Source organism: Sinohyriopsis cumingii, chromosome 18, assembly GCF_028554795.1.
Source record: "Sinohyriopsis cumingii isolate HCF-2022 chromosome 18, ASM2855479v2, whole genome shotgun sequence".
Lineage (NCBI taxonomy): Eukaryota > Metazoa > Mollusca > Bivalvia > Unionida > Unionidae > Sinohyriopsis > Sinohyriopsis cumingii.
Genome location: NC_142978.1, coordinates 98930454 through 98946755, shown reverse-complemented (window position 1 = coordinate 98946755; position 16302 = coordinate 98930454). Strand labels below are relative to the sequence as shown.

Genomic DNA, 16302 nt, shown 5'->3' with positions numbered 1-16302 from the left:
ACTAGGAAAGGACATTTTAACTAAATATGAATGAACTGAAAAAAGGTGCTTCATTTTATCACAGCCTACACCCTACCCTGTTAAAGGTGCTTCATTTTATCACAGCCTACACACTACCCTGTTAAAGGTGCTCATTTTATCACAGCCTACACCCTACCCTGTTATGAAAAATCAGTCTGATATGGGAAATGCAGTGTACATGCCAGAAGAATGGTCTTGAACTTGGTGCAGACTCTCGGCATGAGACTTTGTTCTGTTATTTGATCAAGTCTTGAGAGAAGACATTAGGGAAAAAATGACTTCTAGTAAATTCCTCACCATTCTTGTTGACATTTATGGGACCAAGACATAGCATATACAAGATAATTTGACAAATGAAAAATGAAAAATGAAGCCCTTTGAAGTTACAAATATGCTGCATATTATTTCTTTTGTTTTATCAATAGTGTGAAGTGAATACATCTCATCAAATCAAGGCAAGATAGTGAATTTGTGGGACAAGGTAAAAGGTACATTGGACATATTTTCTGCAACTACTAGTGTGAATACATCTCATCAAATCAAGGCAAGATAGTGAATTTGTGGGACAAGGTAAAAGGTACATTGGAAATATTTTCTGGGCAAGTGGATGGAGAATAATATGTGATCAGCCCTGCATATATAGTTTTTAAACTGCTGTCACTGGCCCCAATTTGTTTTAGTGGACCAGCCCATATTATTATTATTATTTGTTAATATCATTAAAACACAAACATTTTACTTTCATGTCATGAAAAAATATAAAAAAATCTCTCTGATGGTCTCTTGCTTATTCCTGTTATGCCTAAAGAGAGAAATAACTCATCCCTTTTTATAAGCCTATGGTTGTCTATGAAAATGAATTAAAAGGTTATATTATGATACATGTAGGAACACTACTGACTCAGTTGATGAAATGACAAATTCTTGCCTCTTTAATTTTGCCATGTACATCCACAACCCTGGCCAGAGTGAAGGTTATGTCAGCGTCGGTTGCCGAGGAAAACCATTTGTAACCATACAGCTTGTAGCTACCACCTGGTTGTGGTACTGCCATTGTCTCTGTACCATTAGCTTTCAAGCAAAAGGATCAAAAATAAAAGAGACATTGGTGAGGCTATTCTATACCATAATTTAATCTATAGTTACTTGTCAGTAATATACCATAATGTAAGGCTTTAATCTATAGTTACTTGTCAGTAATATACCATAATGTAAGGCTTTCATCTATAGTTACTTGTCAGTAATATACCATAATGTAAAGCTTTAATCTATAGTTACTTGTCAGTAATATACCGTAATGTAAGGTTTTAATCTATAGTTACTTGTCAGTAATATACTGTAATGTAAGGCTTTAATCTATAGTTTCTTGTCAGTAATATACCATAATGTAAGGCTTTAATCTATAGTTACTTGTCAGTAATATACCATAATGTAAGGCTTTAATCTATAGTTACTTGTCAGTAATATAAAATAGATAAAGTCAAACATAGTCAGCAGGAACAACAACTTTATGGTTAGTACAAAGTGAATTGATATATCCCACAAATATATACAATATAATGAGAGTGTAATGAATCAATGATACAACTAAATAATTTTGGGGGAATCCCAAGCTGTATATTGAAAAAGTGTTTCAATGCACCTGGATAGCACTTGATAGCATAGTGTACCCTCATTATAATGTTGTCCACTGAAGCACCAGAGTATACTTCTCTATAATGAGACTCCTTGTAATGAAGTACAATGTACATATCATTTAACTACAGCATAATGAAATAACATCTATTTGAATAGTGTTTTTGATGCAGTGAATAAAGAGTCTAAGGAATCATAGTAAGATATCTACTGGTATGGACTGTATATGATACAGTGAATAAAGAATCCAAGGGGTCACAGTAAGATACTCATTGGTATGGACTACTTATAACATAGTGAATAAAGAGTCCAAGGGGTCACAGTAAGATATCCACTGGTATGGACTGTTTATGATACAGTAAATAAAGAGTCCAAGGGGTCGCAGTAAGATATCCACTGGTATGGACTGTTTATAACATAGTGAATAAAGAATCCAAGGGTTTGCAGTAACTTAAACAATGGTATGGGCAATATAAAATGACTGATAATTATCATCTGCTTCAACTGAATATAGAGAAGCTGGTCAAGCTCACACACAAAAAGCAGTGAGTTTGTAATCCCAACTAACATCTCTCAATATAAATTGTTCCAGTTATTTTAACTGGAAGAGACTGGAATACCAATTAAAACATATAATTCAACTGCAATTGAAATTTTACAATGCTACTCACCCTACTTAACATGACACCATAAGTAAGCATACCATTTGATACTGACACAGAATTAACATGACACCATAATGTAAGGATACCATTTGATACTGACACAGAATTAACATGACACCATAATGTAAGGATACCATTTGATACTGACACTGAATTAACATGACACCATAATGTAAGGATACCATTTGGTACTGACACAGAAAAAAATGTTGCACATCCTTGTATAACTAGCAAATGTCAGGACAAGCATCTGAGTGGATTTTATTTAGTACTCTTAGAGTGTGAAATATGGGTCACAGTGAATGAGTTCTGTATGAAAAGCACAGTGCTTCTAATGAAATTAAAAGAGAGTGAACCTGTCTGTAGGTATCAGTAAATCTTAAACTAGGTTACAGGGTAGGCCAAATAGATGTTTTCAATTCACAGAATGTAGCTGTTAGCAAGCCAGCTCAAAATAATCATAAAAAAGCAAATACTAGATAAATGAACGGCTGACCTTTAACACATCATTTCATTCATGGCAATATAGTCAGAACTAGAGTGTAATGGCTGGGCCTGCAGGTCATCCCACAATCAAAACATTGCTGTAAAACATGGACCTTGACCCTATGATTAAACAGATAAGTTGGCATGTTGCAGGATGATTTGTTTTAATTTCATAATGATTCATTCAAAGTATGAAGAATATGCATCCAGGAGTTTAGGAAATATTAAAAACCTTCAACCAAAAGCATGCCACAAAATTTTCTGTTACTCTGACCTTGACCTCATGCTCAATGTGTGTTACACAATGAAAAGGCCTAGTTTCACATAAAGTCATATCAAAAATGAAGAAAATCCAACCATGTTAAGGAAATAAGACAAATTAAAATAACTTTAACCACAACCTTGTTAAAAATTTTCCAAAAGTGACCTTTGCACGTATGTAGAAGGTACAAGAAAATATGTTGTAGAATGAATCATCTTGACTAGATAATAGTTAATTAAGATGACAACCTATCAAGGGGTTTAGGTAATACAGAGAAACTTCTTAAAACTGAAAAACCTTCGGATCCAAATTATTTTTCGGTTTTGATGAGCTTTTCATTTACTGAGGCTTGTCAGATTTGAAAAAAATCTCTTTATGAGCTCTTATGTTACGAGTGAAACATATAATGCAGCTACAAAAGCATCAGTGTCTGTGGGTGTAAAGACAGACAGACCTTCATCAATAAGACAGACATACCATCATCAATAAAACTGATAGACCTACATTAATAAGACAGACAACCTTCATCAATAAGACAGACATACCTTTCACCAATAAGACAGGCAGACCTTCATCAATAAAACTGACAGACCTACATTAATAAGACAGACAACCTTCAACAATAATACAGACAACCTCCATCAATAAGACAGACATACCTTCATCAATAAGACAGACATACCATCATCAATAAAACTGATAGACCTACATTAATAAGACAGACAACCTTCAACAATAAGACAGACAACCTTCAACAATAAGACAGACAACCTTCATCAATAAGACAGACATACCTTCATCAATAAGACAGACATACCTTCATCAATAAAACTGATAGACCTACATTAATAAGACAGACAACCTTCAACAATAAGACAGACAACCTTCAACAATAAGACAGACAACCTTCAACAATAAGACAGACATACCTTCATCAATAAGACAGACATACCATCATCAATAAAACTGATAGACCTACATTAATAAGACAGACAACCTTCAACAATAAGACAGACAACCTTCATCAATAAGACAGACATATCTTCATCAATAAGACAGACATATCTTCATCAATAAGACAGACATATCTTCATCAATAAGACAGACTGACCTTCATCAATAAGACTGATAGACCTACATTAAAAAGACAGACAACCTTCAACAATAATACAGACAACCTTCACCAATAAGACAGACATATCTTCATCAATAAGACAGACATACCTTCATCAATAAGACAGACAGACCTTCATCAATAAGACTGATAGACCTACATTAATAAGACAGACAACCTTCAACAATAAGACAGACAACCTTCATCAATAAGACAGACATACCTTTCACCAATAAGACAGACAGACCTTCATCAATAAGACAGACATACCTTCATCAATAAGACTGATAGACCTACATTAATAAGACAGACAACCTTCATCAATAAGACAGACAACCTTCATCAATACGACAGACATATCTTCATCAGTAAGACTAACAGACTTCATCAATAAGACAGACATACCTTCATCAATACAACAGACAGGGCTTCATCAATAAGACCAGCAAACCTTCATCAATAAAACAGACAGACCTTCATCAATAAAACTGACAGACCTTCATCAAAAAGATAGACAGGCCTTGATCAATAAAACAGACAGACCTTCATCAAAAAGAAAGAGAGGCCTTGATCAATAAGACAGATGGGCTTTCATCAATAAAACTGACAGACCTTCATCAATAAGAAAGACAGGCCTTGATCAATAAGACAGATGGGCTTTCATCAAAAGAACCGACAGAACTTCATCAATAAAACTGACAGACCTTCATCAATAAGATAGACAGGCCTTGGTCAATAAGACAGATGGGCTTTCATCAATAGAACTGGCAGACTTTCCTCAATAAGACAGACAGGCCCTAATTAATAAGACAGACAAACCTTCATCAATAAAGCCAACAGACCTTCATCAATAAGACTGACAGACCTTCATCAATAGGACTGACAGACCTTCATCAATAAGACTAACAGACCTTCATCAATAAGACAGACAGGCCTTGATCAATAAGACAGAGGGCCTTCATCAAAAAGACCGATAGTCATTCATCAATAAGACAGACAGGACTTCATCAATAAGACAGAGGAGCTTCATCAATAAGACCAATAGACTTTCATCTATAAGATGGACAGACCCTGATCAATAAAACAGAGGGCCTTCATCAAAAAGACTGATAGTCATAATCAATAAGACAGACAGGACTTCATCAATAAGAGAGAGGGCCTTCATAAAAAAAAAACGATAGTTCTTCATCAGTAAGACAGATAGGACTTCATCAATAAGACAGAGGGGCCTTCATCAAGAAGACAGTGCTGTATTCAAAATAAGGTCTCATATTTCCCTTTGCACACTGATTCTTTTTACTGTTGTAAAAGTCAGTAGTTTAATCAGCATTGGTTCTGCATGAATAGAGGGCACAAGTGTCAGGTTTTATTAACTGAATATTATGCTCAAAGCCGAGCTTAATACTAAATGACAAGCACCCATTACACTTAATAACCTTGCAAAAGGACCTCAAAACATAATTGTTTCCTGATGATTTTACTCATAATTGCTAAACAACTTAGTGAAGAATCCCCAAAAGTGTATGCCATCATTACTTGCTTATATGTCAAGTCAAATGGCAAACAAATAAGATCTTGATCTGCTACAGTATAATGCATTTGTAGATTAGAGTCAATGTTGTTTGTTTTCTACTGAATATCCTAACAAACTGCATAGACCCAGATATGCCTTTATGTCTGTGAGTGAATAATACTAACTGGTTACAAATCATAAAGAAGCAACTAGAAAACAACATCAGGATTTTTTAATTGCAGGTATGTATCATGCCTTGTATAAAATACAAAATGCAATTTAATTTGTGGAATAATTTCCTTTCAGTGAAAACTGGTTCTTATGTTACAATGTTAATTAATAACATGTAATGATCATTACATGTACATTAATGTGTAATTAACATGTAATAACCAATGCAATGACCTGTGCAATTATGCTCAGCTGATTGTACAGATTCAGGGGGAAAAAATGTTAATCAATACACTGTACATACAAATACAACTTAGGCTTTATTAATATAACTATCATTATGTTAGTGGCCCAATATTAGTAAATATAAGATCAGGCAATATGTAGTCAACTAGCTTAGAAGAAAGAAAGAAAGAATTTCAATTTCTGGCTTGAAATTGATGCTTAAGATGATCATTGAAAAATTTCTTTAAAAAACTATTTTTTGTACCTTTTTTCAATACAAGAGTGTTTTTTTTACTACATCTCTTTAATTTGCCTTAATGAAGCTTTACTTAAAGTCTTTTTGTCCTCTTTGATCATTAATTTCCACTTAATTGATTTCTCTTGTCACTTTTATAGGAACCAGATGATAAGAGCTTGGTAACTTCACATTTGAAATGGCCACTACAATGTTCAATTTGGCCACCTTGTGGCAACCAAAGTTTGTAATGTACTTCGAGTTGAACATATCCTATAATACTTTTAATAATTCTTATATTCATGAAAAATTAAATGAACTGAACTTTTTCTGTGTGTAAACAGTCTGAGTCAATCTGGTTTCAATGGCAAAAAGATATGTGTGTGTGTGCGGACGCTCTTACCACTAGGCCAACGGAGCGGTCACAAAAAGATATACTGACCAACATCTGATCCTCCTCTTCGCTCTGTCATCCACTGCCCTGAGGTCCAGAATGAACCTGGTAACCTGGAAGTCAGACGAGGGAATGCTCGCTTCATTAGCCATGGCTCCGATTCCTGCAAGGTCTGCAAAAACAGTGATTCACACAATTTTCATGAGATGTCATGAGCTTCCATAATTACACCTACCCATCAAACCCCAAATCTGTCTGGCAGATTTGGGGTTTCCTTCCATACAAAATGTAATGGAGAAACTGATGTTAGTAAAATCCTAGATATGTGAAGTAATTTTTTCATTAAATATGCACTGAAGATATCGATTCCACAAAAATCTAACAACTATGAATTCTTTTATTTTTGAGGATTCAGGTCTCCCTCATTATTATGCAACTTGTTATAACATCATTCCTGATATAATGCAGTACCACCATGGACAAAATGACCGAAAATAATACCAATGTAAAATAAAATCACTGAAAAGAAAATACATGAAGTTTAGTGTTGTATCTTTACTTCCTTTTCAAAACACTGTTATTTAAACATTTTTGTACATTCCTGCTGTAATGTGGTTAGATACACAATGCTATTCTCAATATACCACAGATCTGGCACATAATACAGTCCTCACTATATTGTGGTTAGGTATGAAACATGGTCATCAGTTATGCACGCACATTATTGTGTTATAAAGAAGGGGAACTGTACCACATTGTGTGCAGATCAATTTTTCTTTTATCTTCAGAAGGATAATTGCATATTATCTTTAAATTAATCGATTAAAACAAGCCTAAAATCTGCAAAAAGTGGTATCCCAGGAAAATTAGTAAAGTCGATGCAATTGCTTTCATTCTTCCGAAAAACATAGAAAAATCAATTCAGAATAAAGAATGTGTTCATGTAATATGGATAACACATCACAGTATGTGAAATGACCTATATGCTAAATTCATTTGTGTGATGGATCAAGGGTAATACCACATGCCCATGCCAATATTCTGGTGGGACATAAAAATCAAATTTGTAAGCATAATTATCTGCAGAGTCAAATGGTAGAAATTGACAGATTCCTGACATTGCACACATACTAGTCAAATATTAACACAATACAATGACTGCTAGCAATTTTGGTTAAGTGTAGTGATTGTCAAATAGCTGCAATGCTTTAAGATTGTCAGAGCAGCTCTGATAAGTTCATGACTCTCACTAATATATATATATATATATATATATATATATATATATATATATATATATATATATATATATATATATATATATATATATATATATATATATATATATATATGTATATATATGTATATATACTGCAAATGTGGGACAAGAGTTTAACATCATATATGGTTTAATCACAAATACTGTACACTTACATTTAAATTAATACACCAAAAAATATGAATGCTATGGAACACTGAGCCAAAAGATAGTAGAAAACCTTTATCAAAGGATACAACCTAACACGAACTGGAAGTTAAAATTGGGGTAAATACTCTTTAAGGGCATTAAAATGAAATTTTGTAAAAACAAAACCATGTTTTGAAATCCTCAAAATTTTAGTTATGCAATACTTACCTGCTGCTTGACTGGTGTTTAATGCCCAGGGTACATCACTCAGTACTCATTGTCCAGTGCTTGGTGATTGGCAACCAGCACTTGACCCAACACTGAAAACAGATCAGCACCACACACCATACCTGGTGATTGGTGCCCAGTGACTGGCACCTGGTTACTTGGTGCCCAGTATCAGGTGACCATACTTGCTGCCCAGTGAGACATCATCCAATGATCAATGTGATTTGACAGACCTTCTATGACTGTCACTTGACCAATTCCTCAATGGCATGTGTCTGGTGACAGACATTTGATGACTGTCACCTGACACATTATCCAGTGTCCTGATACCAGGCAATAGCTGGTCAGCTACTGTAGGCCCTATTGGGGAGGGGGTGGCTTCTGTGTTTGGGGAACTCAACTCCAATGAACATGATCTCCTGGATTTAAGTCCAGGTTTAACTGAGTGAGATAACAACACTTCTGTTGCACTGGGATGGTAATTCTTGCTATGGGGTAGTGGGGGCTGGCAAGTTCACTACGATGGGAATTGCTGAAGCTGACACCTTCCTACCAAATGACATTTAAGTGGAAGCATGTGACTTTCTTATCCCTGACACCTCCCTTACAAAAGATGGAGACATCCTTTCAGAGAAATGAAATGCAAAAAGAATGACCTTTTTTGCTGGCATATTGGCCCAGCAACTTTCTGCCAAGTCTCAAACTTTATTGGAGAAGTCAGAAAATAACAAAACAAAATCCTCAAAATCAATGAAAAAAGACACATCCAGCTCTCCTTTGTTATAACACAGTCCATAACCACTAACCCCATCATGTACCAAATTGCATTATACAGAGTATCATGATATATACAGAACTGCGATACATTGAGAATGGCATAATACATCAAACTGTGTCATTTTTAAATAATGGTGTTTAGAAAATGAAAATGAAGTAATAAGACTAATTTTCACCTTATTTGATTTCAACCCTTATTTTTATACACAGGAATGATTTTGGTCATTGGGTTCATTATAAGTAATACTGCATTATATCTGAATATGCATTATAATGAGGCACATGAAAATGGGGGAGGGGAAGCTGCATACACAAAAAAAAAAGCAAAGCCTGTGAGAAAAGAAAGTAATACGAAACAGAAAGATATAATTACCAAAAGATTACTTAAATGATGAAGTGCAGAGCACCCAAGAGACATGTTCAAATTCAGAGTCCAATGGACACCTTTTGATATGCCAGTCAAGCTCTTTTTGCAACTTTGGCAAAGATTTATTGAGCCTTCCTTTTTGTCACCACTTACTTTTTTATCTCAATGTGCAATCGTTTCTTTTCCTTCTCAATGAGAGCCTTTTTACTTTCAAGCTGGTGCTTGTATTGGCAATATGCAGTGCACATAATCTGACAGGGCTACACATATTCTCTCATGCAAGAAATCTTTCTTGCAGAGGTCACAAAATGTCAGTCCTCTATAGTTCAGTTTTCTAATAAACTGACTAAATAAATTTCCATCAACTTTTCGTTCCAGCCATTCCCATTTCCATACCTTTTTTAAACTTTTATCTAAACTTTTCATGTCATGGTCTCTCTCAAGAAATAGGGATGCCATGTTTTGCAAGCATGCTTCTTCTTTCTGTTAGTTTCCATTACATGAAGATTCACTGGATGAATTTAAACCTTTGACCAATCAGAATACTCTTTACGAGAGTCGTGTGCTAACTAATATCTGGAACAAATGATTTACAAGGGTCGTTGTGGAATGGGGCTGGAAAGGCTGTTTTATTAAAACCAGATCAGAGATGATATAAAAAATGGACTATACCAAGAAAAATCTGATTCAAATCAGGAAAAAAGCAGAATTCCACTTAAAATGGAGAAAAATCATGTCTGTATAAATTTCTGCACAAACCTCTATAATCGTGGCAGCTCCATCAGTCATGGCGAGAGGACAGGAATATAATCCGGCACTGGGAGAATACAAGTATAGCTTGGCAATCTGGTACAGACGACTGTAATGTAAGAATGAGTCAAAGGTATAAAGGGCAGAAAATTAAATCAAACAGCTTCTTTTTAACTTTCTTATACAGCAAAACCATTTTGATAAAGGGAGGTAAGAGATCACAAATCTTTGTATTTTGTGGACATGTACCCTTGATATTTAAAAGTTAAAAAGGAGTTAAAAAAAAAAGGGTTTATAAAAAATTTTCTTTATAAGGAGGTATCCTTTATGTGGAGGTGTGTGTTATAAACAGTTTTGTATGCATTTGTTCCTCACTAATACACTGTATACAGTGATGGTGGCATCAACAGTGTACCTTGATATCACAAAAGTCACCGTACATTGGGGTACATTACTTGCACAATATAATTCTTCTTCAAATCTGTTCCCCAATTGCATTACTTTAGTAATATTAACCTGCTACCTCACAAATCCAGCCCTACTAAAAGATGAAAATCATCTTTTCTTGTCTATCTCATATAGACAAAAGGGCAACACCTCTTGTCCATTACCTCCCCTTGTCACTGCCAGGTGTCACCAGTTTTTAGCTTTGCTGCTGTACTGACAACATTGAACTTTTTACCTCTGACAATCCAAGCCATTTTAATGTTCCAATTGGACCATCCAACTTTCATTTTGGATTTATTGTGGAAGCAATCATTCTACTGCAGGTTGTTTACATTATCTTTCACAATTTCTGTCAAATTTGAGTGACTGTCACCTTTTGGACTTCATCTATTTAAGACCATGTTACACCATGCAATCATTGACTTCATGTTGTCATAAATGTGACATTGACTATTTTCGATTGTCAGTAAGAGAGTTTGCTTTAGTGAGTTATTAACATGCTGTATTGCTAATTATACTTTTTTCCCCTTGTGTTGTTTCAGTAGAAATGTCAACTAAATATATATAATGCATCAGTTCAAAGCATAGTCTATAAGCATCAAATGTGACACTATTTGCGATTACTTCATTAATAACGGGAATTTTTTTTGTGCCATTTCAACAGAAATGTCAACTAAATGCTATAAAATGCAACTTAAGAGCATGGAAGTCTGCCATGACTCGTTTTGTATATACTAAGTGCATATTGTCTACCACATGTGATGTGTGTAATATGTGGTCAGAAGAAGTCTGGTCTAAAGTATTAGTGACATGCTGAATTGTTAAGTTACACTTTGTTCTCTCTTTTTGTGTCATTTCAGGAAATATGTCTACTAAATGCATGAAATGCAAAGTGTCTGTGTGTGTGTTTGGGATTTTTAACATAGCTTTAACAATTTTTCAGTCATAGCAATATGATGTCTACAGTGTGGCAGTTTATAGTAATGTCTAGTACTGAGGTATCATGTCACAGACATGTAGCATGATGTCCCACTCAGTCACATTATCCTGACACCAGGCTGAACAGTCCTAACACTAACCTTTTAATGCTGAGTGCAAAGTGAGGCAGCTGCAAGGACTATTTCTGTAAGTCTTTGGCATGATGCAGCTAAGGTTTGAACCTGCAACCTCCTGCATCTGAGGCAGACGCTCTAACCACTAGGCCAACGGAGTGGTCAAAATGCAAAGTTCCAAGCAAATGGCCTTAGACACTGAAGGGAAGAAAATACAGAATAATCAAGGAAGAAAACTTAAATTTGTCATTAACAATTCTGACTCATTGGGTGAGTGTCGCCAATGTTTGGAATAGCCCGCATGTTTGAGCATGTCTTTTAGGCCTTTAAGTCAAGATGCATGGGGATTCACTGGATCCAACTCATTATACCACCACACTCTTACTGGTCATCCAGCTGTCACTGGCAACACAGCCATCACCAACTGTCTAGCATGGGAGACCTTTTGAGAAGATGGTCCAGCCAACTAGTTCATTGCTTGCCATTCCAACATTCCAACAAAGGCGGGGGGGAAGTCCCCCCACCAATTTTAGGCAGCCCAGTGGGTTTAAGTTTCACCACATGTCCAAGAATGGTCTCCAGGCCTGCAAGTCAGGATGCGTGGGGTTTATATAGGATCTGTTGAATCCCATGCATAATATAAATGCACTGTTGCCAGCCTTCCAGCCATCAGTCCATCCCAGCATGATTTATGGGGATCTTAGTGACAGATCCATCCATCTAGCTGTACCTTCAGTGACATATACTTACTATGACAGCGATTTCAGTGAGAAATCTGTCTATCCAGCCAGGCCCTTTCAGCCGCCGGTACTGGTGATAGCTAGGACTGTATTCTATACTGCCAGCATCTTGGTCAACCATTTGCCAGGAAAACCAGCTGGTAGTTCTGGACTTTCCATGTGTTCACTGCTTATCACAAGGGAGAACTAGTGACATTTTCAAAGAGGATGTAATTAAGTCCTTGATACCACATGGTATGACAGAGCTGCAAGCAGACCCAGACCTGACACACAGTGAGTATGAAGAAACTCCTTCAAATCAACCATACTCAGATCATATCATAGAATGGTCTTAATTTAGCTGTAAAGCCATCGAGGAAATTTACAGGGTGTTAAATACTTCGGAATATCCTCAACCTTCTACAGCTACTTAAGATTATAAAGTTAAAGCATTGGTAAATCTTGACGAAGAGGAAGATGTGCCGTCCTTCTGGCTCCTTCCCCAATCAGCTAGAATTAAGGACATCAATGACTGGCTTTCGGGACAGTATTGGTGACCCTCGAAAGCCAAGTTCCAGTGACATTTTTGTCTTGCTGGTATAAAATTCTGACATCTTCAGTGCTGACCTCCCACCCCTTGAAAAGAATAAATCAGCTGTTCATATGTCCACTGCACTTTTTATATAAAGTGGACAAAACTGTATTCCATGCCATGTTAAAGCTGGTTTGGAATGTAGTTGCTACTTCTTCAATGTTACGTTTGGCCTCATGGGCAGTTTTCAGACTAGTGGAGAAATCTAGTAATAGCTATGCTTGGGAGGCTATGGACAGGATTGCTAGGGCCATTAACTGGGTATCACACCATACCATGGCCAATGCCTTGATGGCTTTAGCCAACACAGACCTGATACATTGTGATGCATGTCTGGGGTAAACATCACTTAAACATCATCATACCCTTGTTTTACAGACAACCCTGTTTGCGTCAACATTGCTTTTGGAGGAAGAATTGAAGAAGTTCAGGGAAAGGCAGCTCAGAAACTGCCCCTCCAATTCACAGACGCATTTATAAACACTCAGCACTTTGCATTTAGAAACACTCACAGATGCATTTAGAAACACTCAGCGCCCCCCAGTGCAAAGGGATGTTAATCGACCTTGGGACAAGAAATCCATTCAGTCAGAGGTGCATCAATATCGATCCCAACCCAATGAAAGGGGACAGCAGTCTAACCAACCTAGGAGGCAAGTACAGAAGTTATCATCCTGTCAATGGCACAACCCATGATAGCTGAACTTGGGGATCCCGCTGGAGATGACCCAAGTGGAAAGTATGGTATGTACCAATACCAGACTTCACAGTTGCATGTGGTAGCTAGGGGAGTGGCCTCTACACATCAGCCTTCTGGAAATGAAGGCTGTCATCATTTGCCCACCTTCTCACAGTTCTGATACCAAAAGTAATCCAGAAGTTATGGGGTCAGAAATGCAAGATGATTATGATAGCTCCTCTCAGATGGGACAAGTCCTCTGTTACCAATCTATTCAATCTAGTGACAAATCTGCTCAGGAAGATTCTGGCCAAACTGAATCTTCTCAAGCAATCATGGTGTTCCTTCCTTGGATCTCAAACAAAATCCCTCACTTTGCTTCCTAATGGGATCTGTGCTGGGTTTTAACATGGCTCAATTAGACTAAATTCAAGCCTGTAGCCCACAATTTGCTAAAGTTACTTTTATACAAGACACATTTCCTGACAGCTTTAGCTTCTGCATGCAGGTAAGTGAGCTGCACGGCCTTTCTGTCAACCTGAACTATCTGTAGTTCAGATCAGATTGTTCAGTGGTCCTCTTGAGAAAACCAGCTTTTGTAGCCAAAAATAGGTTACCATCCATCTAGTCATTATTTGCTTGCTCTCTTCCATAGACAGATTGAGAACAGTGGCCATGCCAGATCCTGTTTGCACACTCAAGCACGACTTCAAAAGGCAAGTCTTGGCATACACAAATTCCACTTCCTTTTGAAGCTGGGCATTTCACCCCTCAAGACATTACTTCATGGCTAAAATGGGTTATATGCTCTGCATATTTGGAGGCCTCGCAAGATGTGAGTTGCATCATGAAAATTATTAGGAGAACAGGTTATTGTTCACGTGGGGAATCCAGCCATCATTCCCTAGAAAGATACCCAAGGTAGTGGTCACATGCTCAAAAAATGTAGATCTTTATATTAGATACTTTTAATGGAAAAAAAACATCAATTTGCATGAATTTTTCCCATTCTAAGCCAATGGAATTAAAAGATACCTTACTAAATCGATAAAAGTAATCTAATTTTACATAATTTACATAATTTTAAAAATTTACATAATTTTACATAATTTAGCTTGCATATAACATGCTTCAAAATTGTGAATTTTGACAAAATATTGACTGAATTGGCATGAAAAAGAAGTGAATTTTATTTTTGCTAACACATTTTATGTGTGGACTGATAATGTTGGGGTGAGTTAACTAGAAACTTAAAAATGTGGTTGTATCTGACAGACTTCTGAGCATAACGTCTTTAAGCACAGATTATGAATGACTGAAATAGTCGGGATTTTCGTTCTTTATTTCATTTCTTTTTACATTCATCTCAAATTTTTGTGTGGCTTTGGCAAGCTTGCAGTTCAGTAGCAGGTGCTGAATAAAATTTTCGATTGTCACTTATTTTGGTTTGAAATCAACACTAATCAAAGCCATATTTATCCACCATTTTCAACATGATTGTGATGTGCATTAAAACTACTAATAGGTCATTCAGCTCACATTGGTGATTCATGGCTATAGGTCATGTAGCTCACATTGGTGACACATGGCTATAGGTCATGTAGTTCACATTGGTGACACAATGCTATAGGTCATGTAGCTCACATTGGTGACACATGGCTATGGGTCATGTAGTTCACATTGGTGACACAATGATATAGGTCATGTAGCTCACATTGGTGACACAATGCTATAGATCATGTAGCACACATTGGTGACACATAGCTATAGGTCATGTAGTTCACACTGGTGACACAATGCTATAGGTCATGTAGCTCACACTGGTGACACATGGCTATAGGTCATGTAGTTCACATTGGTGACAATGCTATAGGTCATGTAGTTCACATTGGTGACACAATGCTATAGGTCACATAGCTCACATTGGTGACACAATGCTATAGATCATGTAGCTCACACTGGTGACACATGGCTATAGGTCATGTAGTTCACATTGGTGACACAATGCTATAGGTCACATAGCTCACATTGGTGACACAGTGCTATAGATCATGTAGCTCACATTGGTGACACAATGCTATAGGTCATGTAGCTCACATTGGTGACACATGGCTATAGGTCATGTAGCTCACATTGGTGATACATGGCTATAGGTCATGTAGCTCACATTGGTGACACAATGCTATAGATCATGTAGCAAACATTGGTGACAATGCTATAGGTCATGTAGCTCACATTGGTGACACATGGCTATAGGTCATGTAGTTCACATTGGTGACACAATGCTATAAGTCATATAGCTCACATTGATGACACAATGCTATAGGTCATGTAGCTCACATTGGTGACACAATGCTATAGGTCATGTAGCACGCATTGGTGACACATGGCTATAGGTCATGTAGTTCACATTGGTGACACAATGCTATAGGTCATGTAGCTCACATTGGTGACACATGGCTATAGGTCATGTAGTTCACATTGGTGACACAATGATATAGGTCATGTAGCTCACATTGGTAACACATAGCTATAAGTCATGTAGCTCACACTGGTGACACA

The 16302-nt window shown here is 36.6% G+C and overlaps 1 protein-coding gene across 1 annotated transcript in view; it reads right to left on the bottom strand.

Moving 5' to 3' along the window:
- Positions 1 to 16302, bottom strand: part of LOC149777572 (acyl-CoA dehydrogenase family member 11-like) — an 87775-nt gene that overhangs the window by 50761 nt on the left and 20712 nt on the right. The window contains exons 3-5 of the mRNA XM_089942193.1: positions 10261 to 10360; positions 6770 to 6893; positions 950 to 1092 (exon numbers count right to left, since the gene is read on the bottom strand). Of these exons, the coding sequence (XP_089798319.1) occupies positions 950 to 1092; positions 6770 to 6893; positions 10261 to 10360 (367 nt within the window). The remainder of the gene's footprint in view (positions 1 to 949; positions 1093 to 6769; positions 6894 to 10260; positions 10361 to 16302) is intronic.